At 41.0% G+C, this 26,877-nt stretch overlaps 1 protein-coding gene and 1 long non-coding RNA gene across 3 annotated transcripts; one reads left to right on the forward strand and one right to left on the reverse strand.

The window, feature by feature from the left end:
* Positions 1-10: 10 nt before the first annotated feature.
* On the forward strand, positions 11-13,138 carry LOC140912816 (uncharacterized). Of its 2 annotated transcripts, XR_013635934.1 has the most exons (3): positions 11-563; positions 8,189-8,345; positions 9,482-13,138. It is a non-coding gene; the product is annotated as an uncharacterized LOC140912816 (long non-coding RNA). The 2 variants fall into 2 exon arrangements; XR_012159387.2 differs by lacking the exon at positions 11-563 and having other exon boundaries at positions 6,128-8,345.
* A 2,821-nt stretch (positions 13,139-15,959) lies between these two features.
* Positions 15,960-24,052, reverse strand: LMO2 (LIM domain only 2). Its single transcript, XM_073347910.2, has 3 exons — positions 23,729-24,052; positions 19,662-19,877; positions 15,960-16,927 (listed from the first exon to the last, which is right to left on the reverse strand). Exons 1-3 carry the CDS (start codon positions 23,767-23,769, stop codon positions 16,708-16,710), a joined length of 477 nt encoding a protein of 158 aa, XP_073204011.1. The 5' UTR covers positions 23,770-24,052; the 3' UTR covers positions 15,960-16,707.
* Positions 24,053-26,877: the final 2,825 nt, after the last annotated feature.

Below are 26,877 nucleotides of genomic sequence, written 5' to 3' on the forward strand. Positions count from 1 at the left end.
GGGGGGGGGGGCTGGTAGGAGGAAGCTCTTAAAGGGCCCGCGCCTAACCCTGGAGCGCAGAGCGCCCTTCAGGCCAGCGGGGGCCCTGCAGGCCCGGCGGAGACTCCAAGGTGGGGGTCCTGCCCCACGCGTGGGCCGAGTCTTAAGTGCTGCTGGAACAATGTTTATGGTGGGGGCGCTGAAGACCATTGAGCCAAACCGTAAACCCTGCATATGCTGGAAACCACTTCAAGCCAGGGGGTGCTGCCACACCCCCAGCGCTCCTAGTTTCAGCAGCTGGCTTGCCCCATGGGTTGGCCCTTCTGGGGAGCTGCAGTCACAAGAGTGGGCCCTTGCTTGTGGGGCGTCTTACCAGACATGTCAAGTCTCACTCATTGGGTGTGATGGTGAGAGTCACTGGTGAGCATGAAGCCTCACTCTCACAAGACACATGCCTAAGCTTAGCTCACTCAATTTGAGTAAACAGATAAAGATTTAAAGTATTTTTACTCAGGGACTGAAAGAGACAACAATACATCTGGGGATTCCGGCACGAGGTTTGGAGCTTGGTAATGGGTACTGTGGTAAGCATGGAGACAACAGGACCTTGTTGTATACAAGAGTGTGTGAGAGGAGAGAGAGGGCTATGTTGGAGGGGTGGCTTGTGTGTGAATACTTGATGGTCCAAAAAATATGAGTTTGCCCTAAAAATGAGCAAGACTTGATCGAAAGTGTGCAGGTTCAGCAAAATACAGTTCCAAATTTAAACCACACTGGACAAATTCATGGTCTTTCATTGTCCCGATACCAGGCAAGATTTTTTTTTTAATATGAGTAATAATATGCAAACCAAATAGTATTTGTGCTGTAAAGTGTTTTTCAAATGGGTTATCACTAGCACAAGGTGATATGCAAAATAAACATATTGTTGTATTGATAAACCAGTTTTCTTTTTAGTTAGATTTATATAAAAACAAGTTTATTTTTGAATATTTCTCCTGTTCGGTCCACTGACTGTATGCCTAAATTAGGGGTTATTAATTCTGGTCCTCAGGTTTTTATTGCAACCAGCAAATGATGGTTTTTATTAAAATTAGGGCTGTCAAGCCATTCAGAATTAATTGTGATTAATTGCACTGTTAATAACAGAATACCATTTATTTAAATATTTTTGGATGTTTTCTACATTGTCAAATATATTGATTTCAATTACAACACAGAATACAAAGTGTACAGTGCTCACTTTATATTTTTATTACAAATATTTGCACTGTAAAAACAAAAGAAATAGTATTTTTCAATTCACCTAATACAAGTACAGTAATGCAGTCGCTTTATTTTGGAGACGGGTGGTGATGGTTGGGGACTCTCTCCTCAGGGGGACTAAGTCATCTATCTGCCGCCCTGACCGGGAAAACCGAGAAGTTTGCTGCTTGCCAGGAGCTAGGATTCACGATGTGACAGAGAGACTGCCGAGACTCATCAAGCCCTCGGATCGCTATCCCTTCCTGCTTCTCCACGTGGGCACCAATGATACTGCCAAGAATGACCTTGAGCGGATCACTGCAGACTACGTGGCTCTGGGAAGAAGGATAAAGGAGTTTGAGGCGCAAGTGGTCTTCTCATCCATCCTCCCCGTGGAAGGAAAAGGCCTGGGTAGAGAGCGTCGAATCGTGGAAGTCAACGAATGGCTACGCAGGTGATGTCGGAGAGAAGGCTTTGGATTCTTTGACCATGGGATGCTGTTCCAAGAAGGAGGAGTGCTAGGCAGAGACGGGCTCCACCTAACGAAGAGAAGGAAGAGCATCTTCGCAAGCAGGCTGGTTAACCTAGTGAGGAGGGCTTTAAACTCGGTTCACCGGGGGAAGGAGACCAAAGCCCTGAGGGAAGTGGGATACCGGGAGGAAGCACGAGCAGGAGCGCACGAGGGGGCAGGGCTCCTGCCTCATACTGAGAAAGAGGGACGATCAGCGAGTTACCTCAAGTCCCTATACACAAATGCAAGAAGCCTGGGAAACAAAGCAGGGAGAACTGGAAGTCCTAGCACAGTCAAGGAATTATGATGTGATTGGAATAACAGAGACTTGGTGGGATAACTCACATGACTGGAGTACTGTCATGGATGGATATAAACTGTTCAGGAAGGACAGGCAGGGCAGAAAAGGTGGGGGAGTTGCACTGTATGTAAGGGAGCAGTATGACTGCTCAGAGCTCAAGTATGAAACTGCAGAAAACCTGAGTGTCTCCGGATTAAGTTTAGAAGTGTGAGCAACAAGGGTGATGTCGTGGTGGGAGTCTGCTACAGACCACCGGACCAGGGGGATGAGGTGGACGAGGCTTTCTTCCGGCAACTCACGGAAGTTACTAGATCGCAGGCCCTGGTTCTCATGGGAGACTTCAATCACCCTGATATCTGCTGAGAGAGCAATATAGCGGTGCACAGACAATCCAGGAAGTTTTTGGAAAATGTAGGGGACAATTTCCTGGTGCAAGTGCTAGAGGAACCAACTAGGGGCAGAGCTCTTCTCGACCTGCTGCTCACAAACCGGGAAGAATTAGTAGGGGAAGCAAAAGTGGATGGGAACCTGGGAGGCAGTGACCATGAGATGGTCGAGTTCAGGATCCTGACACAGGGAAGAAAGGAGAGCAGCAGAATACAGACCCTGGACTTCAGAAAAGCAGACTTTGACTGCCTCAGGGACCTGATGGGCAGGATCCCCTGGGAGAATAACATGAGGGGGAAAGGAGTCCAGGAGAGCTGGCTGTATTTTAAAGAATCCATATTGAGGTTACAGGGACAAACCATCCCGATGTGTAGAAAAAACAGTAAATATGGCAGGCGACCAGCTTGGCTTAACAGTGAAATCCTTGCTGATCTTAAACACAAAAAAGAAGCTTACAAGAAGTGGAAGATTGGACAAATGACCAGGGAAGAGTATAAAAATATTGCTCGGGCATGCAGGAGTGAAATCAGGAAGGCCAAATTACACCTGGAGTTGCAGCTAGGAAGAGATGTTAAGAGTAACAAGAAGGGTTTCTTCAGGTATGTTAGCAAACAAGAAGAAAGTCAAGAAAAGCGTGGGCCCCTTATTGAATGAGGGAGGCAACCTAGTGACAGAGGATGTGGAAAAAGCTAATGTACCCAAAGCTTTTTTTCCCTCTGTCTTCACGAACAAGGTCAGCTCCCAGACTACTGCACTGGGCAGCACAGCATGGGGAGGAGGTGACCAGCCCTCTGTGGAGAAAGAAGTGGTTCGGAACTATTTAGAAAAGCTGGACGAGCACAGATCCATGGGGCCGGATGCGCTGCATCTAAGAGTGCTAAAAGGAGTTGGCGGATGTGATTGCAGAGCCATTGGCCATTATCTTTGAAAACTCATGGCGATCGGGGGAAGTCCCGGACGACTGGAAAAACGCTAATGTAGCACCCATCTTTAAAAAAGGGAAGAAGAAGGATCCTGGGAACTACAGGCCAGTCAGCCTCACCTCAGTCCCTGGAAAAATCATGGAGCAGGTCCACAAGGAATCAATTCTGAAGCACTTAGAGGAGAGGAAAGTGATCAGGAACAGTCAGCATGGATTCACAAAGGGCAAGTGATGCCTGACTAATCTAATTGCCTTCTATGATGAAATAACTGGCTCTGTGGATGAGGGGAAAGCAGTGGACATGTTATTCCTTGACGTTAGCAAAGCTTTTGACATGGTCTCCCACAGTATTCTTGCCAGCAAGTTAAAGAAGTATGGGCTGGATGAATGGACTATAAGGTGGATAGAAAGTTGGCTAGATTGTCAGGCTCAATGGGTAGTGATCAATGGCTCCATGTCTAGTTGGCAGCCGGTATCAAGTGGAGTGCCCCAAAGGTTGGTCCTCGGGCCGGTTTTGTTCAGTATCTTCATAAATGATCTGGAGGATGGTGTGGATTGCACCCTCAGCAAGTTTGCAGATGACACTAAACTGGGAGGAGAGGTAGATACGCTGGAGGGTAGGGATAGGATATAGAGGGACCTAGACAAATTAGAGGACTGGGCCAAAAGAAATCTGATGAGGTTCAACAAGGACAAGTGCAGAGTCCTGCACTTAGGACAGAAGAATCCCATGCACCGCTACAGACTAGGGACCAAATGGCTCGGCAGCAGTTCTGCAGAAAAGGACCTAGGGGTTACAGTGGACGAAAAGCTGGATATGAGTCAACAGTGTGCCCTTGTTGCCAAGAAGGCCAATGGCATTTTGGGATGTATATATACGGGCATTGCCAGCAGATCGAGGGACGTGATCGTTCCCCTCTATTCGACATTGGTGAGGCCTCATCTGGAGTACTGTGTACAGTTTTGGGCCCCACACTACAAGAAGGATGTGGAAAAATTGGAAAGTCCAGCGGAGGGCAACAAAAATGATTAGGGGACTGGAACACATGACTTATGAGGAGAGGCTGAGGGAACTGGGATTGTTCAGTCTGCGGAAGAGACGAATGAGGGGGGGTTTGATAGCTGCTTTCAACTACCTGAAAGGGGGTTCCAAAAAGGATGGATCTAGGCTGTTCTCAGTGGTAGCTGATGACAGAACAAGGAGTAATGGTCTCAAGTTGCAGTGGGGGAGGTTTAGGTTGGATATTAGGAAAAACTTTTTCACTAGGAGGGTGGTGAAACACTGGAATGTGTTACCTAGGGAGGTGGTGGAATCTCCTTCCTTAGATATTTTTAAGGTCAGGCTTGACAAAGCCCTGGCTGGGCTGATTTAGTTGGGGATTGGTCCTGCTTTGAGAAGGGGGTTGGACTAGATGACCTCCTGAGGTCCCTTCCAACCCTGATATTCTATGATTCTATGAAAGTTGAACTTAAAAATATAGAATTATGTACAAAAAACCTGCATTTAAAAATAAAACTATGTAAAACTTTAGAACCTACAAGTCCACTCAGTCCTACTTCTTGTTCAGCCAGTCGCTCAGACAAACAAGTTTGGTTACAAATTGCAGGAGATAATGCTTCCTGCTTCTTGTTTACAATGTCACCTGAAAGTGAGAACAGGCATTCACATGGCACTGTTTTAGCCAGCATCACAAGATATTTACATGCCAGATGCGCGAGAGATCCATATGTCCCTTCATGCTTCAACCACCATTTCAGAGGACATGCGTCCATGCTGATGGTCCATAATGATCCAAAGCAGAGCAGACCGACGCATGTTCATTTTCATCATCTGAGTCAGATACCACCAGCAGAAGGTTGATTTTCTTTTTTGGTGATTCAGGTTCTGTAGTTTCCACATCAGAGTGTTGCTCTTTTAAGATTTCTGAAAGCATGCATCCCTCTCAGCTTTTGGATTGCACTTCAGATTCTTAAACCTTGGGTCAAAAATAGCTGTAGCTATTTTTAGAAATCTCACACTGGTACCTTCTTTGTGTTTTGTCAAATCTGCTGTGAAAGTATTCTTAAAATGAACATGTCCTGGGTCAACATCTGAGACTGCTATTACATGAAATATATGGCAGAATGCGGGTAAAACACAGAGCAGGAGACATACAATTCTCCCGCAAAGAGTTCAGTCACAAGTTTAATTAACACATTATTTTTGTAGTGAGCATCATCAGGATGGAAGCATATCCTCTGAAATGGTGGCCGAAGCATAAAGGGGCGTACGAATGTTTAGCATATCTGGCATGTAAATACCTTGCAATGCCGGCTACAAAAGTGCCAGGCAAAAGCCTGTTCTCACTTTCAGGTAACATTGTAAATAAGAAGCAGGCAGCAGTATCTCCCATAAATGTAAACGAGCTTGTTTGTTTTAGCAATTGGCTGAACAAGAAGCAGGACTGAATGGACTTGTAGGCTCTAAAGTTTTACATTGTTTTGTTTTCGAGTGCGGTCATGTAACAAAAAAAATTCTACATTTGTAAGTTACACTTTCACGGTAAAGCTATTGCACTACAGTATTTGTATGAGGTGAATTGAAAAATACTATTATTTATTTTTATCATTTTTACAGTGCAAATATTTGTAATAAAAAATAATAATATAAAGTGAGCACTATACACTTTATATTCTGTGTTGTAATAGAAATCAGTATATTTGAAAATGTAAAGAAATATGCAAAAATATTTAATAAATTTCAATTGGTATTCTATTGTTTAACAGTGCGATTAATCGCAATTAATTTTTTTGAGTTAATCCAGTGAGTTAACTGCGATTAATTGACAGCCCTAATTAAAATCCACTAATTTGCACTGCTTATAGAATTCTCACATGCCCTAGACTTTAGTATGAATTAGGACATTTATGCAGTATTAAGCAGTGTACATTTTAAAACTATTAAGAGCTGGTTGGATTAAAAATCTGGGCAATTGGTTGTCATCAAAGACCAAAGATGAGAGTCCCTATCTTAACCAATGACCTAACGCACTTCCTGGAAAGTGTCACAATTGGCCTTGAATCTCACTCTTTAGGGATGTAAATTTAACTCTTAAGGACAGCCAACCCTTGGCATCTCTTCCTGGCAGAGCCTCCCAGGCCAGACATGCCCGCTGTCATTGCATCTCAGTCCCATCCAGTTGGCACCCCACTAACCATGAGGCCACTAATGGTTCCTGCCAGTCGGGGCAAGGCGCACACAAGGGAAGGAAGGGGGTGATAGGAACAGGGCAGGGGAGAAGAGGGTAACAATGGCAGATGAGGAGTGACACTGAGGTGAAAGAGACTGTGAGGGAGAGGGAGAGTTGGAGCAAACAGCTAATCAGTACAGGGGAAAGAAATCCAGTTAAAACTGAAGAAAGTTCTGCAAATATCCAGAAGTCCCTGTTTTGGCTGCTACTGGTCCTACGCATCTCTGATTTACACTTGTTTTACACTGGTGTAACCCCATTTACTTCAATGGAGATAACTCCTATTCATACTGGTGCAAGTGAAAAGAGAATCAAGTCACTTTTGTACTCAGGATAAAAGACATCAGAACTTCGGATAACCAGGAGTTAGAGATAACTGGTGTTCAGATTATCAAAGTTGGACTCCTCCACATTAAATTGTGTTTTGCTTTTAAGGGACAGGGTAATTAAGCCTCCCACCCCTCCCAAAATTAAAATGTATAATAAATTGATCTCTCTTGGACTACCCCAGCCAGTGAGCATGCATAATCATAAATATGAGTAGGATCAGACCCAGTGAAGTGCTCATCGCCTCCAAGAACAGGCTCCAAATAAGAGCACCAAGCCACTGACGTTGCTTCATAGCATTATTCCTATATTTAGCACACCCACAAGAGTTACCTTTAGAAATGTAGTAGAGCGGATCCCATGCAAGACAGTCCTCAACATGAATATTTTTCAACCTTTCTCAGGTCTGCTATTTGACTGTAGGTCGCATTGGGCAGTTATCCATGATTAGAATCCACTGGGTTTGAAATGATAATAAGAGCAATTGATAGTACACCTCCAAATTCATGAATTAAATAAATTAAATTAAAGTGATGAAATTGTGGAAGATTGGAAACAAATACAAATATAACGTATTTTAGAATTTTTAAATGTGTATATCTTCCACATTATATAAGAACCAAATTTTCTTCTCAAAGTTTTAAAAACATTGTGACTACTAGATATTGTAGTCATAATAACCAAAATAAATTTATAATTCTGTAGTCCCATGCAACCAAGGATCTCAAAGCATTTACAAGCAGTGAATGAAGTCTCATAACTATCCTGTGAGGTAGATAAATATGATTATGCCAGTTTTGCAGAAGGGGAAAAGAGGTGAGAGGTTTTTCGCAGGAGTGGGTGGGTGAGATTTTGTGGCCTGCGTTGTGCAGGAGGTCAGACTAGATGATTATAATGGTCCCTTCTGACCTTAATATCTACGAATCTATGAATCTATGACTAGTGTGACTGAATTTGAGAAAACTATAACACAGTGTGCATCCACACTAGCCATCTATTTGCAGTCACCCAGTGCATCATAATCCACAGCATTCTCCGAAAGTGTCACAGGGGGTGTGAATTGTTGCACCTAACTCACATAGGTGCTGGGACTACGGGTATGGGGGGTGCTGTAGCACCCCCTGACTTGAAGTGGTTTCCATTATATACAGAGTTTACAGTTTTGTTCAATGGTTCTCAGGATCCACACTATAAAAAGCTTCCAAGAGTCAGTGCATAATATCTGTGGTCTATATTATTTGCAGTTCTCACATTTTTGGTTCCTTCCAATGCATGATTCTGTCCAGCACAAGGATCCACACATGCACCCAAAAGAACAAGAAATAAGCCCTAGTATGATCTCATGCTGCCAATATAGATGCCATGGCAGAGAGTCACCAACCTCCCTCTGAAGCCCTCAACTTTGGGCCTGGAAACCCAAATTATTATGAAGAGCTCAAGGAGGTAAGAAGCTTGATGTCCTGTCCATGCATGCATTCAGTAATTTTATCAATTTAATTTCCTTGCTATTCTATTTGCTCTCTTTTCTGTTGTTCATTTTGTAGGGCGGAGTTCCCTATATATATTTATTCATACTTACTTATGCTTGTTTCACTGTTCACATTTGAATTTATTGTATTTGTATTAAAATAATTAAGTTATAAGGCATTTTGGACAATGGAACCCATCTTTTAAAATGGAGTCCAGTTTTGGTTGTTTACAACTCACTTTTTCGCACCTTTTCATTTGGCGGGAAACAGGGTTTGCTGCAGAAACTGCCTCTGAGGAGACTGGATCAAACCAGTCTGGACTAGAACTTTCGCGACACAAAAGGCATAAAAGGGCTGCATACCCTATCAGGGGGGCTGTCCGTCTGAGAGGCAGCTAGTGACTGTCACGTTTGCGCGGACATCGAAGACTTCCTTCCCACCGATCTGGGTATCTTCCACCTGAATCCACTTACTTTGTTCCTGGTTCCAGTGATTGCCTACACCAGCAGTCTCCTAGTTCCTGGTTCCAACACAGTGAACGCCTTGAGCTCCAAAAATAACCCAGGGTTTACTTATTTTTTATGGAGCATGCATAATGTACTAGATATTGTACAAAACATAGAGAAAAACAGGGTCCTTGCATTCAGGAGCTTACATATTAATTAGTCAAATAATGCTGAACAAAAACATAATACACTGGTTAATCAGTGAGTAGCCTCATCTGAGAGCAATGCACATATCTTTTTTTTTTAATATGCATATTTGTCTTCATTGGACTAACATTGACAAGAGTTGTGAAAGACATTTCAAATGACATTCTGCACAAGAAAGTTATTTGCATACTCAATTTGGGTCAAGGAAACAATAATGAACTGTTAGGAATATTTATAATTTTATTTTAGTTACAGCATTTGTCACTTTGGGTGATTTATGGTGCTAATAGGATGATAGGGTCCAGAGTGTCTGTCAGCTGTAAAAGGCCCCCATTAAAAGCAAGGCTTAAAGCAGTATTATTTTCATGATCTCTTGGAGAGTGCTTGGGCTAGATTTATGCATGAATTTAGTACTGGATTGAAAGTCCTGGAGAATGACGGTCCTTTTTTTATCCAGTGAACAGGTGCAGTGACCTGCAGTGGCTCATTACTGTGCTTCCTCTCTGACCCAAGGGGACCAATTGTTCAAGCAAGCTTGCAACTTACTTTTCAGGTACACTTATTCTTTGCTGCAGTTTTCAACAAGGGTACCAATTAGTCCCAAATGGGATGATATTTTTTGGAGATTCAGACACCTGTCCAGTGGGAACAAGCCCGAGCCCACCTAACAGTCGTCAGACAGTGAAAACTTCAGGTTACTTACAGCTTGGGCTGGATTTGACAAGGTGACATAGAGCTAAAGGGCTCCAGAGCCCATTAACAATCCCCTAAGTCATTCATTCCCACTGAGGGCTCCTCTTTTGAAGTTCCCAGGGGCACTCATATGACCTCTGTTTATCTCCTCTGGTAAAAACTCTTATCTGTCTTACACAGACCTCGCCACTTTTCCTAGTAGTACTCAAAACAGTTATTACAATGTAAACAAACTGTGCATGCTGGTACTCATTCTCAGTTCCCTTATCAACTGAACAGCATGCTCCTCATACACATATTGGGTCAAATTTACCCGTCATCTAACTCTAGGGATTTCAGAGAAGATATCCCTGGGCTCATTTGCTCACTCACCTCCTGAGCATACATAAAATGTAACAACAATATTGTAAACCACATGTCTGCGTGGCCCTTCAGACTACAAGGGTGTGAAAAGCAGCACACATTAATGCGCTGTAATTTAGGTGGAAACTAAAAGATAGCTAGTTCACGTTAACATAGCCCTTTTGAAACGGGACTATGTGACTTTTAGCCTGTGTCTACATTTGGTAGTTACAGTGCAGCATGCAAGTGCACACTGTAGTTCACAGCCCTGTAGTCTGCACTGTGGTGCTGTCGTCTAGACATAGAAATAGAATTCCCCCTTGATCTGATGTGACCTTGTTTTGATGAACCGTGCTATCCATCTTAGACATTTTAAGGAGCTATCACCTTAGTGGTGTCTAAGCACCACTACATGCAGCTCTCTGATTACTGAGGGATCCCGACTGGCAGGAGGCCAGTTGTCTCATGTCCATTTTGGAATGTTCCATTTTAATTAGGATAATCATTCTTTTTTAAAAAAAGGTAAACAAAATAACTGAATCTCAAAGTACTGGGAGGTTAGAAATAGCTGGTTAAAAGCTTTGTTGAAATACATTGGTAATGATATATAGTGTAAAGGGCAGAACATAATGCTAAATGGGAACAAACTCACCCCATACTAAAGTCAGGGGACTGTATAAATCAAAACATTAGGGACTAAAGTTGAGAGCTAAACTCCCCAGCAGGACTTTTGTATGGCTTCTTGCCAGCCAGGGGAAAGGTGCCTGCTCAGCTAAGATGCTGGAAGAGAGGTTAGCTAAAGCTACTGGAAGAGCTATACCAAAGGAACTACCTGCTCCAACAGATACAGACCAGAGCCCAGTCTGCTAATACTAAGCAGGGGAAAAAGTTCTTCTCGCTACTGACACCATATGTCATAGAGACCAACTCTCTGGGTTGCCTTTATAAAAAAAACAGGTGCTAACTATAAATTATACCATAAGGGTCTTATCCTACAATAAAGTGATGATCACTGTCACTTCCTGAACTGTGCTACTTCTTCTGCAGTTGCCTTTTTTAAAAAATCCTGCTTCTTGTGCCTCAGCTTCCAATTGGTTAACCTGCTGCACCTGTGCTTCCAGCAGGGCTTGGCTAATCTGGCCCATGCAGTCATTAGTAGCCTGGCAACTGTCTACAGTAGCTTTTACACAGGAGTAATGTTTTTGCTATTTTATGTTTTAGACAGAAAGCTGAAGGATTAAAAAAAGAAAACAAAAGCCTGGCCTGCCTTTCATATTACACTCACCTTTTTCACTCACAAACTAACCGCACAAAACAAGAAGGAGAACTGAATGTGGTAGAACAAAGGTCCCTATCCACTGATTCTAGTAGCTATGTTACAACATCCCCATTGCTGGGCACCTACATGTAACTAAAATCCCTAGGGCTAAATTCATCCCTCATTATTAACTTCAAGTGAGCTACACCAAGAATAAATCTGACCAGTATAACAAAGTCTCAGGGTACATTAGGAATCCAGTGGAGATAGTCAGAGACTGTTTTGTTTTTTCACAAAAACAATTAATTGTTTTTTGTTGAAAAACCAAACACATTTTGGCTGAAAACCAAAAATTTGGGTTTAATTTTTTAACATGAAGTGCTTTCAGCATAAAATCTTGTTTAGTCAAAAACCCACTTTTCCATTGAAAAACAGTTTATATAGAAAATGTTTGTCCAGCTCTCATACAGAGTAAAGTCTGAGATGGAGTCTTTAGCAGCAGTATCTATTTCAGCTGTTTCACACTCCTGGCTAGGAACACAGATTAAGGGTTTGTAAGCATTACAACAAACAATGAATACATGACTACAATTAGGTGGTGGGGGAGAATCAAGTAGTACATATAATCATAAAAAATAACATAAAATTGGTCTGTTTATTCTAGCAGAAGGGGGTTCTCTAGTTCACGGTATGGGTGCCAGAACCCTTAAACTTCAGCACGTCTCTCAGCCATATCACTTTAAGGGCAATGAACTGTCTTATACAAGAAGTGTATCATGAGAAGTCCACGTATTCTCACAGAGATTTAGTCTTTAAGTCTGCTAACACTTACGCATGTGCTTAACTTTACATACTATTAGTTCCACTGAAGTCAATGGTTTTTATCAAGTGCTTGTCATGCTAGTATCTGAGCATGTATTATTAATAATTTTTATATTTAATTTGCTAAAAGCCTCCATTAAAAATGTTCGGAGGTCCTTGGATGGACTGTGTCATGCAATGTACTTTTATTAAATGATACTGTCAGAGCTTTTCTGGTTTATTAGGTACCTTTCACAGAGACACCTTCTCATTAGGCTGGAACAGAACAGCTCCCAGCAGGATGACACAGCCTGTTTATGATTAATCTTAAATTTATATCAGCTTACCATTCATCTATTTGATACTACCTTTGAATCATAATTTAATGGCCTTATCTTAAATGTTCTCTGATACAGTGTCTCAATCTCTCTTTTTTATATCTTTGTGTAGTTTCTTTTTTTGTCATGGAACAGAAGGTTGGATGAATTGTTCCAGTGTCCATTAAAATTTCCTTTTGCCTGCTGTGCAGTGTCTTCTAGGAAGGAGATGAACCTGCTGCAAATGAAATCAGTTGAGGCTGCATTGTATTTATAGAGCGGCAGAAATCTTTGTAGATTATTTTTTCCAAGAATCATGAATCTCCTTCAGTGTTACAAGTCACTGTAATCAATTAATAGGAGTAATATTTTCATTTTCAATTAAAATACGGGCCATGCACAGTCTGTGTGCATCTTAGCAGATGTTTAAAAGCATTGGCTCTCAGAGGTGAAATGTTACCTTATATCTGATGGGGGTGGTGAGAGGGTGTTTCAGGAGCGGAAAGACATGTTAAAGTGCAGCACTTCAGACTGTCTTCTTTTCTGAATTTACAGCATTAGACTGGCAGCTGTATAAATGAATGATAGACTGCAATGTTCTTTTCCAAGCAGGCTATGAAATGAGGGAGCCTTCAGTTTTGTGCTGATGTGTCCAGAATTCAAATAATTTGTTTCTTGGGTATAATGACAATTGGAAGCACAGTATTACCTTGAGAAAAGAGATGGGAGAGATAGCTGCAGTACCCTGTACTCATGAAAGATATTGCATTAGCAACTGCTTCCCAATTACTCTCTCCACTGAAAACTCTATTATGCTGGGCTCTTATTGCCTTTATTCAAGGGCACAAAATTAAAAAGTGATATTGCTGGCACTACTCTCATCTTCCTACCATGACATTGAATAATTGGACAATGAAAGAAAATGTTGAATGATGCTGATATTAAACACATCTAAAGGACAATGCATCTGAACATCAGCTGATGAAGTAATGTCCACATTATTACGCATTCCCTTCTACTACTTTAAAATAAATTGTTTTTATTTTTGTTGTTGGTGATGGAACATTTTCTTTTCCTGTAATTGCTGGAGAGATGCCCTGTTTTAAGGAATATACTTGTGAAAGGGATGTGGGTGAGATGCTTCTCAAGTTAACACCCTCACTGTATTGGTCCTTTCTGTTAAAGGAGTAGGACATCTACTGCCTTTTTCACATGGATCTAGGGAATCAAATTCACTAATGACTTCAGGGTGGTGTAAGTTACACTTTGGTGAGTCAAAAAACTGGTGTAAATTGTGAAGGATAACTTGCATCAATTTGGCATACATTGGGTGAGCAAAATGAGTGTAACCTACACACAGAGGGGTAAGAAGTGGGGAGTTTAGAAGCAAAAAGGAACTGGCAGGAATGTGTACAATTAGGTTTCTTGTAGGGTCCGGTGGGGTGGAACATGCATTATTTTACACGTTACAGTTGTTTTTTAATTACCTCCTCTCCTCTCACACCTTCCCTCCCCCAACACACACATGCATATTCCTTGCTCCATGGTGTGTAAGGACATATTGACATGGGAAAGTTTTACCAGTTATATTGGTATGGGTATAAACATACAGTTATACCACTATAACCCCCTTATTCTGGTTTAAGAGAGTCTTTTTACAGTTTAGCTTAAACCTTTTCCTAGGTGACAAGCTAAACCAAAAAACTGACCTTATATGAGAATAAATGTCCACAGAGAGGGGTAGGGAGGAAGGGTTGTGTTATATTATTATAACTATATCTAACTAAATTCATATTTTAGGTTATACTGAAAAATCTTTCCCCTGTTAACAAGAAACTTTACAAAAGTCAGTAAGTGTTATTATCCCTGTTTTACAGATAGGAAGTTTAGGATGATGTAAATATTCCACCGAATATTTAAGTGACTTGCCAAAAGTCATACACAAAATCACTCTCAGAGGTGGAAACAGAATACAGATCTTCTGACTACCAGAACCTGTTGTAAACACTAAAACCACATCATTTCCATGGACAATTGAAATCATTATTCAACATCAATCTATTCAATATCAATCTAGCTAGTAATAAAATTATTTATATTAGTATTTCAGACAAACATCTATATGAGACAGGATCTCTGAAATTAGTCCTCCTTTTTAAGGGATGCCCAATGTATGAGTCAAACTCACAAATTATACACCATTAAATGAGTAGGAAATAATTATCAAAGCTTTCACTTCTTTGGAGATCATTATCTCGATGCTGCTTTCACCACACTGATCAGTTTTATACTGATGTAACGCCATGAACTTCAATGGAATTATTCATCCTGGATTTACATCATCCTAAATGAGATCTGAATCCACTAAGTACCTCTTTTGTAGCAATACAGAGAAGCCAAAAACACAGTGCTTATTTCTGTCAAAGTGAATCTAACTTTGTTATGTGTTTCTGCTAATGTAGTCATAACTGTCAACCAAGGTTCTTAAGTAGCAACAATCTACAGCCTAATGAAAACACATGGAAACCAGTCAGGGGTCCCTCAGCCAGCAGGTAAGTCTGACACACCAAAGGTCCAGAATGCCTAGTGCTTACTGCTCTGTACTATCATGCAGAAGATGCTCTTTCCTATGTAGTCTTCTTTGCTATAGGTCACTGATCGGCAAATACAGCAGGGGACAGCCTTATCGTTTGTAGCTAGCATCCTTACCTCTATCTTGCCATGGACTAGCAGAAGATGATCATCTCACGGTAGAGATGTTGACCATAGGCGGTGCCAAGCACTCCCCAGCCTATTAGGAAGCAGTGTCAGTAGAATGCGTGGACGAAAGGAGAAGAATACTAAGGCATAGATTCTCAGCTTTGCTCAGTATTTGCTAGGTGCTGCTGAGGGTGTCAGGAGGTCACAGCTGTGGCTCCCTGTTCCGGAGGCTGGTTCTATGCCTGCTATGCCCTGAGCATAGTGTAAAGCAGTGTCAGGGCTGCTAAAAGTACAGCTGCTGTTTATGGCCCCCAGGCCAATGCACCAGCTGAGAATATTTGGACCACAGTAGCACTCTCTGGCCACATTGTCTCTCTTCTTCCATGTCCTCATTATGGTCCTTATTCTTGGATCCCCAGTTCTGTGGCTACAGGGAGATCTGCTAGCTTACTGCCCCCCAATACCACTGGCTATATCAAAGAAGAGAATATAAATTGTAAAACTGTAAATCTAGGGGTCAGTGACAGCATGTGGTGAATGGTAATAGCTCTGCTGAAAACCATCAGACAGGCAAATGCACCATGCGTCGAAAGCCTTGGACTCACTTAGTTACACTCTAGTATTGACCTGGGTTCTTATGTCACTGCCTGAGACTGGAGCACATCCCTTTGGAATATGCCCTTGAGCAGATTGATAAGAATCAGCTGTGCACCAAATGAAGCCAAATGCAGCCATGGTGCAAATAAATGAAATAAATAATACCAATGCAAAAGCAAACTCAAGTCCAAACAGTTGTACATTATTGAAAGAAATAACAACGCTCAAACCTTCTGTTGTTTTTATTAAAGCATTCAGGTTCTTACTACACACAACAAATAGTTTATTGATATAATCTAAATTAATAAAATAGTTGAACAACTCTTTAGATTTATATTTGTATAGAAATGATCTGTGGAGCATCTCACCTTCAAACAGTGCTGCTTGAAAACAGCTATTCATCAGAATTTATTGAAAGAATTGTTTGGGGCTAGATGTTGCACTTTTCATTCTCAGGGAAGAGGGGGAGATTTCCATGCAAAAGAACCATTTTCTCTCCTGCACAAAGCTTAAGGCTTTGGAGACTCTGACTGACTCTTCATCTCCTGTGTCCTTCCTTATGTCTACATTGGAAACTATTGTCTAAACAGAGTAACTAGAAAAGATGGGAAGAAAAATCAATTGCACAATCCTAGTCTGCGAGTGTCAAAGTCATAATGTCTCTTTACACAACAAGTCGTTACTGCATTTCCAGTTATGAGAATCCATTATCACAATGTATTTGTTCCCCAACTCTCGCCTACATGGCTGATAAATGTCAGTTATTGTCAATACGCCTTTGCTAATAGAAGTCAGCCTATTTTCTATTGCTTGTAGTTTAGATTCTATGTAGCACTGTCTGAAAAGTGCCTATGCTGTGATCTTTCCCCTCCCAGTTTAGACAAAGCACATAGTTTGAGTGATTATCTCCTCATTGCAGCTATGCATTTGTGCCACCCATAAGATACCTCTTGATGACTATGAGGCATGTCCTGGCTATATCATCCCATTTATCTTAGTCCACTCATAGATGTCCTGCTCACACACTATGTCTGAGTTGATGAGGAGGTATCTGTCTCCGACACAAAAATGTTTCTGGCAAGCAGCACATTTGAAGCATTCCAGGTGATATACTTTGTCCTTCACTCGCATAGTCATCTCATAGGCCCGGATTCGCTTGTCACAGGAAGCACAAAGGCCATCTTGGCCAAAGAGTCTAAAACAACAACAACAAAGAGTTATGCAAAGTTTCCTTGGAGAAAAGGCAGGGTAGGGGGAAAGAGAGAGAGAACTGAAACAAAAGAAGTGCACAATATTGGCTTTTTGCCACATTTAACATTGCACTGTAAGATATATAGAAGTTTAAACATTTGCTTGATGAAATCCAATGAGCAGGGACACTCAAAACTTTCCAGCATCAGTGGCATCCAGCAGTGGTGACCTGCCAAGAACCCATGGGCGTCACCTATTTTTTAAAAGAATATACTTATTTGTTATGATCAAAGTAAGGGTCTAATTCTGAAAGGCAATGAACAACTTCAATGGGATTTGAACCTCTCTAGATCAGACCATGAATTCAAACCACTCTAATACTTTCTTTCCACTCTCAATACTTGTTTTCACTTGTATCTTTCCTAATCAATCAGTAGAAATTACCTGCTGATTGATAAATCTTGCCATTGCTCAGTTTTGTCCCCACTATGCTGCAGGCTATGTTTTAGGATTCTGTAGGGTATCTGAGATTCTTTTAAATTCAAATATCAGAGGGGTAGCTGTGTTAGTCTGTATCCACAAAAACAACGAGGAGTCCAGTGGCCCCTTAAAAACTAGCAGATTTATTTGGGCATAAGCTTTCATGGGTCAAAAACGAAAGCTTATGCCCAAATAAATCTGCTAGTCTTTAAGGGGCCACTGGACTTCTCATTGTTTTTAAACTCAAATGTTTCTCTACTCATGAAAGCACTCCTGCTAGGTTTCAGCAGCTGGACTCTGTGACCCTCTAGAAATCCATTTTAGCCCGAAGGATTTTATGATCTGGATTGCTCTTTAAGCCATATTAAGAAACCCTATTGAGACCATAATTATTGGGTTGTCTATTGAAAGGACCCTCTAATGTATGCACAACATGTTTATCCCTCTCACAAATGCACTACTTTCAGCTGGAACACTATGACCTATTCATCCGTGTGTCATAATGTAATGTCATCCTCTACGGTAGGCTGCAGCTTGCAGAGTTTAAAAACCCTATAATTAATACATAAACAGAAAACATCTTATTATTTTTAATAAGAAAGGGAGAAATTCAGAAATATTATTTGTTTGAAATATTTGCTTGTGTGTTTAAGTTCTCTGCTTTGCTGCATTAATTTTAGAACTAGTGAGTCTATTTCCCATATTTTTACTGTGTTTATCATAGGCTGTGCCTGCTTCAAGAACCTACTAGGTTTGAAAGACAAAAAACCTATTAGACTCAGCTCTCTGAAGGAAAAAGAAATAATTTCTCTTGTCCACCAGGAGATGTCGCTGTTCACTTCTGCCTAATGAAAGTAATACTAATATTTTATAAAGGTTGTGAAATGCTCCATTTCTGAAAACAGGCAGTCTCATTGTACAAAAAACACATTAATTTTGTTCCCATGGCCTGTTATTCTAATTAAAAAGTTAGTAAATATTTGGCAAGTGCACATGGGACTGGATCAATGTTAGAATGTTTCATATAATGGAGATGTACAGTTTAAGCCATTATTGGGGCCCAACCTCCAGTCTCTAGCAAAACTCCCATTGGAAAAGCTATGGGATAAATTTACTAGGAACTCTACTCTCTCCCCCTCCCAATTACCTACACTCTTAAAGGAAGTTTTGTGTAAGGAATATCAGGTTCAATATAAAACTAGACCCTAAAAAGCTGGGGGAGGAGGGGAAATGTGGAGTTCCTACTTATTCCATGCCACCAGCTTCTAGAGCACAAAGAATACATTATAACAAGTGATGTAGAAGGAGAAATACACTTTAATTGTAATCAAGAACACACAGGTTCTTTGTTATCAAGGTATTGAGAAATAATATATTAAAAACTTTAACTCATCTGCTTTGTCAAAATTTATAAGTAGAAAGAGGGCAAGGATCTACTAATGCAAAAATTGTAACAGGTGCTCTTATAGGATCAGATTCAGGAAGACACTAAAGCAAATGCTTAAATCCATTCTATTCAGGACAATGCTTAGGCATGTGCTTTTAACTTTATGCACATGCTTAAATTACATTGATTTCAAGTTCTCCTGAACTGGGCCATAATTATTATAATAAATGTAAACAGCACCGTACCTTTCAGCCTGAAGGGTCCTAGAGAACTTTAAAAACTGATACTCAAACCACAGTTATTGCACAGCAAAACACCCCTCTTCCCCAATATAGAGAGTAGCAAAGCAAAACGTCTCTTTCCCAAGTGGTATTATTGTAGTGTGGAAGACGGAATTTGACTAGACACCAGGATACCTTGTTCTTACAAAAGTGGCAGAAGATCTTTCATATGCACTCATCCTTTAGGGCTCAGTTACTATATACATTGCATCAGAAAGGCAACACCTGCAGAAGTACAACTCCTCTAAAACCATGCTGGGGCATTGGCTCATTACTGACTCAGAGGGAAGAGTAACACTTCCTGACTCTTCAGCACCTACTCAAGGTGTCCTCATGCAAGTGCTAACACAGCTCAGTTCTGCTTAGCTTCCTAGATCAGCAAGCACACTTAGCAAAAGGTGGTGCAACCACTGTGACTACCCTCAGCATTTATATTTTAGGAATAAATTATTCAGTATAATCTTATCATGGATTTTTGTGCTGCAACATCATTAGGGATCCTAGCTTCATTCTAAATACCTCAATAAATCTGAATTTACAGAAAGCAAGCAAGTTAGGATAGGCTAGTATAGGGTAGGAAGGCTCTGTACCTGAGATAGTCCCTCCTGCAGAGTTTCCTGCCCAGTTTATAGTACAATCGTCTCCCCACCTCTCCAAGCCTGCATCCACATAAGTCACAGCTGAGGCAGTCCTCGTGCCAGTACTGATCGATCGCTTTCAGGAAATAACGGTCCCCAATGTTCTGCTGACAACCTCCACATGTCAGCAGTGAAGGGGGGATTTGGAGCACTTCATCCACTGGTTCCCTAAGAGAATGAAACAATTGTTGGAGAAGGGAAAGCCCTTTAAACTCAACCAAACAAGCAAAAAACCAAACCAGTCGCCTAATTAGAATAGGAATTATTGCCAGATTATTCTCCCATTGAAATCAATGGCAGCCCCCTTCACCTCCTTTTTATCAATGGGAGCAGGAGTAGGCTTTTTTCATTTGTTTTAAAAACAGAACAGCCTAATATTTAGGAAATCACCAAAGGTGGCTAAAACATTGTTAATTCTTTGTTTCTTCTTGTGCAAAGACTGCGGTGCAAACATGACAATCTGTACAACACCGCTCGCTGTTCATTGCAGTAAACACATTTAACATGTTGTAAATGAATTGTCTGTATATGTGTACTACTGCCCTCTACTGAAGAGAATAAAAATGTCCCAACTATAAGTCATAGTCACCACACTGCTATAAAATAAGCAAGATTGTAAAAATGAATAAATACAACAGGCGAGACTCTGGCCCCATGGAATTCAATGGAAGTTTTGCTCTTGACTTCAGGGGTGCCAGAATTTCACCCAACCTTACTACAATATTTTTTTCCTCCTGGTCAATGCAACCAAGAGCCTGATTCTGATCTCACTTACACTGGTTTTACACCAGTATAACTGCACTGACTTCAAGGAGTTACTCCTGATTTATACACATGTGGATGAGAGGAGACTCAGGTCCCAAAACTGTATTGTGGTAGTACCTTAAGAGGTTTTTTTGGAGCAAATATTCATCCACAGTATTTTGTTCCTATACCAGTCTGACATCTCATCATTTTTAAACAAGAAAAAGAAGGAATGGATCTACTAATACAGGGGATGAAGCCATAATTTTCTGCAAATACACTTTAAGAAAGTCTCATTGTTGCCTGTTTGCATCACTTTGCAAGTTCTGCCAGAAACACTACTGGCAAAACATTAAAAGAATGACCTATGGGCTTAATCCTGTAAGGTGCTGAGTACCCTGGCCTTGATCCAGCAAAGCATGTAGGGTCTTATGCAATGCTCATTGAAGTCACTGGAAATATGACTCCACTGGATTAGACCCTTAAGCACATGCTTAACTTTAAGCATGTGACTCGTCACATTGAATTCAACTACTCAGATGCACATGTTTAAGTGCATTCCTGAATCAGAGCCAGCGCCCTCAACAGCTGGTAGAATCTAGCCCAGTATTCTTAAGTACCTTATTCAGTTACCGAAATCACAATCTGTGGATAATTTGCTTTTATTACATGCTGCAACTGGACTGGTGAGGGCAGAATGTAACTACACTGCCAGAAGGAAATCTGGCAGTTTAGCATTTTCAACAGGCCAGGGAAACGAACATTTTTCTACCACCTTCACTTACTGGAGAAAATAGTTTCCTAGTCAAAAGTTACTTTCTTCAGTGTCTGAAAAAATGTACAGTGCTCCAGCACTTTCATCCTAACAACTGCAGTTCTTACTTAGGCAAAACTCCCTCTGACTTCACAATTCAGTCATAAGATAGCATCTGCTCTTATGCACTTCCATTTTCACTCTTCACAGTTTATATAGCTGTGTCCTAACATTCTTATGACTTGCAGTCCACACCTGCCAGCCACTATTGCCAGTAAAGTCAATGGGAGTTTCTACATGCAAAGGATCTGACTCTAGAATTTCAGAGCATGTACAAGCAGTCCTCAGACTTACGACACAATTGGTTCCTTAAAATTGGGTCGTAAGTCAGAACGTCGTAACTCGGAACCACAATCTACTCCATTGCGGGACTGAGCATCGTAAACTCAAAACCTACAGTCATAAGTTGAATCAGGGTGTCAATGTAGAACCACCTTAAGTGCCGTTTGTTGTAACTCGAACGTCGTAAAGTCAAGGACTGCCTGTACCTCTGTGCCCTGTGCTTTTCATGCAGTGCTACTCATAGTACCATCCAAGCACATATATAACTATAAAGGAATGTATGATGTTTCTGTGAGGCTGGCTTGAAAACATCAATGCACTAAACAACACACATAAGCCAAATAATATAAACAGGGCATTATACCCACAGAACAAAGCACTGTGTTTTTACCTGCAGTAAATCCTACAGGTCCACATGAATATTTTAGGGATATGAGGAGATAAGGAAGCAGCTTTTCCACAATAAATGCATCCCTTCTTTTGGGAGTTCAGATGTACACATACATGCACCAATATCAGGAACCATGAGTTAGTTATTTCAAAGCCCAAGTCAGGTACTACAGTCTTACACTCTGGCAGATGATCTCTTGAGCTGCTTTCCAGCCCTGCTGGAACCTATGATTCTATGTTTATTTTTAATAGAATTTCTGTTTCATGCATTTGCTTTCTTATGTGCTTGGATTTTATACCCAACAGTTATTCACTACAACATAAAGTAGGTAAATAAATAAATAAATATTGCTACTACTTTGTAGTTGAAACCTTAAAAAAAGGTACCTAGAAGGTTAAATTATAATTCCTTAAAAATCAATGGGAAATGAGAAAAATGGTAACAAATGCAAAATGTCTGATATGACATATTAACTGCCTTAGACCATGTGTGAGTTATGTTTTACACGTATTAGATTAGGGCTTCAGAAGACAACATTCTTAATGACTTACAGGAAACAAAGCCCAAATTAATTAAATTTATAGGGGGAAATAATATTTTAAGTTTTACATTGAAAACCAGAATTTTACAAGTGTTTTTTCTCTGTAATATCACAGTGCCTCTGAGACACAGACAAGTGTAATGTGCCTAATGCTGCTCTTGAGATGTACAGCCCTGGAATTCAGTGAAATGACACCACACATTATGGAGCTGAGTTAACACTCCTCTTCCAATTAAGTGCCTGCATGTGCTTGGTGTACCAATGGATGGCTCCAGGAAATCTACTGAAAGAGCCAAATCATAATGCTACCATCAGTTACTGAATTTATGTAACCTCATCCACAAAGGTGGCAAATGAGAACAAATTTCTCCTCCCATGCCCTCCGTGTATCAATTCTTTATATATTTGTGGTCCATGTACAGAACCCCTACCTCTCACACACCACCATTATAATCTTTTGAAAGTTTCAAACTGTGTAGTATGAAAATGTGGAAGTTGTATACCATCAGATAACAGTTCTGACCTTTCAGTCTAGTCAGCTGGTTGGGCAGATTAAACATGGAGCAGAGACTGAAAATAAGTTAAGCTTTGGAAAGTATTATGCACCCGGTATCTCTGAATTATTCTCATCAGCATCACTGAATCTCAAGAAGTGGGGAAGGGGGAATGCACTGATGCTAAGGGTTGTTAGATTTTTTTCAAACAGGAGGTTTATTCTGGCAGGTTTTTCACAAAACCTGAGAAATCTGAAGACTTTATATTCTTGTTTCAACTCAAAATGGGGAACTGAATGTCTCTGGGCTGGTGCTGCCATCCACATGAGTAGCACACTGATATCCACAGAGGTTGCCTAGTTCAGCACCAGCTCAATGAAATCTACCAAACCTCCCCATTACATTACATGCACCAAAGTGACACACTACCAAATCCACCCAGGTTGTAATATTACAATGGCAGCAGGGTTTGGAAGGGGATGGGGGTTGCTCTGGACTTTGTGGCATGCAGGGATATTATTTTAAAGGTAAAAGCAGCCCTAGTATATTTCTGAACCACCTTTTACAAGAAAGATCTCCAAAGCATCTCCCTAGAACTGGTGCTTACACAAAATAAAAATAAATAACTAAATAAATAACAACAACAACAAATGACTCTTGAAGCTCATAAAGTCCTTTTCAAGCCCATTTGTTGGAGAAGCTCAATATCCATCAAAACACAGAGGCGGTTAGGAATGAAAAAAGGCCACTTACTCGGAAGGATCGAGGCTTTTCCTCTCGATGGCTGATGACATTGGCAGGGCTTGTTCCTTTGTAGTGTGTCTGTGGTAGGATCTGCCCCCTCTGCCCCTACAAAGGCTATCTGCTCCTGATGCCTTTTCACCAGCTGAGTTTCCCCTCCACCCCCCAATGACATTCACAGGATTTCCTCCTGCAACACCAAAGAGAGAAAGAAATATGGGCTGTTGCTGCTGCTGGGTTATGTCTCCGCAAGGCTGACCCTTAGGATCTAACCTCCCATCCTTGCAATGCTCCTCCTGTTTGCTGCGTGGCTGGGCAGCCCCAGCTGCTGCTGCTGTTCAGATCACTGATGGAAATAGACTGTCTCCGCTGTCACTGCTGCTTACCCTGGAGTCCTCTTTGCTTTGCTTATGCTTTCTGCCTGGACAGCTCTGTACATGCTCTAGACTGAGATAGGTGCATATGCTGCAGATGCAGAGATCAGCATCATCCTTATTATTATTTAGCTCAGCCCCGAGTCTCTGGTTTCATTTCCTTTTTCCTGATCACGATTCAAATACAATAGAAGGAAATCACACTTAAAGAGACAGCTGCCCATTTCTTAACTGGACTCCTGGGGATTTAGCAATACAAACAGCAGCATCACGACTGAGTTGGCTTCTTAAAGGGCCAGTAGCACCCTCGCCACAGAGTCCGTGCTGGGGAGCTGACTTTGCATTTTCACAATCCAGTGCAATTTAAGATTACGATATAGTTTTGCAGCAAGCGAACAAACAGATATGAAAACGATCTTCTGGGCGTGTATCAAGTACCCAGTACTATTTTTACTAGCACCTGAACCACATATATTACCAAAAGGACTCTAGGGTAATGGCATCTTTCTCTCTCCCTCTCGCTGTGTGTGTTCAGTGCTTTGAGGTCCAAGAATAAAAAGCATTATGTAAGAACTAAATATTACTATTCTTCTCTACCTAGCTGTGAGCCAGCTAGGTCTCTGTCTCTTTTATTCTATGGTTTGATAGTCATCAGGAATCAGCACAATTGATCCTCACCAAGTTCATGATGGGTAATATAGCAAATGTATACCTTATTGCTGTTTGCTGCTAATTAGCTAGAAAAGCTCTGGAGTGGGAGGTTATTGATCTGTAATTAATCATATAAACACTAGAGATGGGAACCTATGTGACCATTTCAGCTATCTCCCCATCCCTTGGCAGTCTTCACCCCTTACTCTCCCTCAAGGCAGGATGGTTCTCTGCAGTGCATCCTGGAGCAGAGTGATTTACACCAGTAAAATTAAACCTACTACTGCAATTATAGCATTTTGCCTTCCTCTGAAGCATTAGGTACTGGGCACTGCTGGAGGCAGGGCACTGGATTAGATGGACCATCTGCTCCAGTAATTGCAATGTGAAAGATCAGAAATAACATATGAGTGAAGAATGAGAGAACTAGTTCACTTATATATTGATTCCCATTTCAGGAATATATTTGGCCTATTTTTATTACCCCAGTCTCATTTTATTAACCCCTTGATCCAGTTCTTTGGTCAATGGGGCAATAACACCACAGAAACATTAAGGGTCTGATCCAAAATCCAGTGAAGTCAGCTGAAAGACACCTGTGGACTTCAAGGGGGATTGGATCAGGCCCTAAGAAATCTCTGAAGCCATCTTTGATCATTAGGAAACACCCATCCATTTTATTTAAATATAATGTGTCCAATACACTTTACACTTACAGTATGATAGTCACATTCATAATCCAACATTTTTAACTAAAGGAAAAAGCACTTAGTCTTCATCCGCAGGATGGAATGGTGTGATAAATATTTCATGTCAGATATATTAACTCTATGATCAGGAGCAAAAAGTAAACCTTCCAGAAAGAGAGAATAATTAAACTGCCCGGGACTTTATTAAGATGGCTTGAAGGATTAGTAACTGAATTTTAAGGGGGACCAAGAATAAATGTAAGGACTTGCTTTTTAAAACTTTAATTAAAAAAAAAAAAGTAAAGCACCAAGGGTTCAATCCTACCAGGAATGGAACACAGCTATAAGGCCACTGTCTGACCTCCAGTCAGACCAGTTCAGGCCAGGCCTGGAGCTGGCTACTAAACAGAGAAGACTCAGTGAAGTTAATGAGACACCCAACCTGCTTAAAGTGAAGCATGTGCTTAAAGGCTTGGCTGGACTGGGCAAGAGTGGTCAGCACCCTGCAGGACCAAACTGAAAGAAATGTAACATTTTACAATAAATATATTGATCCAGGTAACTTTGTGCAATTTCTAGATCCTTAATAAAATGCCAGAGTCAGTGGGGTTGCAAAGCAGTAATTGAGCATGGAATTTAGCCCACTGTATCTTCTTATTCTCTACATACTATTGTGCATTTGCACCTGCCTGCATTATGTCCAGCAGTAGGTCATACAACTTTGTTGCTTAATTTTTTTTAATAAAGCATGAATTGGTTGTGAAAATAACCTTATCACTGCATGTGTGAAGTAAAGTGTTCTAGATGGGATTGCTCTCAAGGACAGTCAATATTCAAAGTTCTAGCTCCAAAAGTCTTTTTCTTTTTTTTTCTAATAAATATTATTTATTTATTTAAAAAACCCACAACAGTGCACATATTTACAGGAAGAGCCTATTGGACACAGTCCAGCCAAGGAGAAAAATCACTCAGCGCAAACCTAACAATGGGTAGACAACTTTTGAAAGAAACATTTAGCGTTCAATCCTGTTAGGAATGGAGCACTGCTGTGAGGCCACTGACATCGGTCAACCACCTCAGGCCAGGCCTGAAGCTGGCCTCCAAGAAGAGAAGGCTCATTGAAGTAAATTGGACACCTACTGTGCTTAAAATTAAGCACCTGCTTAAAGGTTTTGCTGGTCTAGGCAGGAGTACTCAGCACCCTGCAGGATCAAACCTTTAACCAATAAGAACCTCTCCCATCTGGAAATGGCTGAACAAGGTTCAAAGCATCTGGTTAATAGGCTAAGAAGCTGAAGCAGGCTGTCTATGCATTTTAGGTACAGGGTTTGACTCATGCTTTCAAGATCCTGGGCAAAATGCCTAAAGAAGGTGATATGCTCAGTTGCTTAAGTAGACAGCCTGTGAAAGTGCTGATGGTGTTACATGATTCTTCCAGATACCACCT

Source organism: Lepidochelys kempii, chromosome 6 (genome assembly GCF_965140285.1).
Source record: "Lepidochelys kempii isolate rLepKem1 chromosome 6, rLepKem1.hap1, whole genome shotgun sequence".
NCBI lineage: Eukaryota > Metazoa > Chordata > Testudines > Cheloniidae > Lepidochelys > Lepidochelys kempii.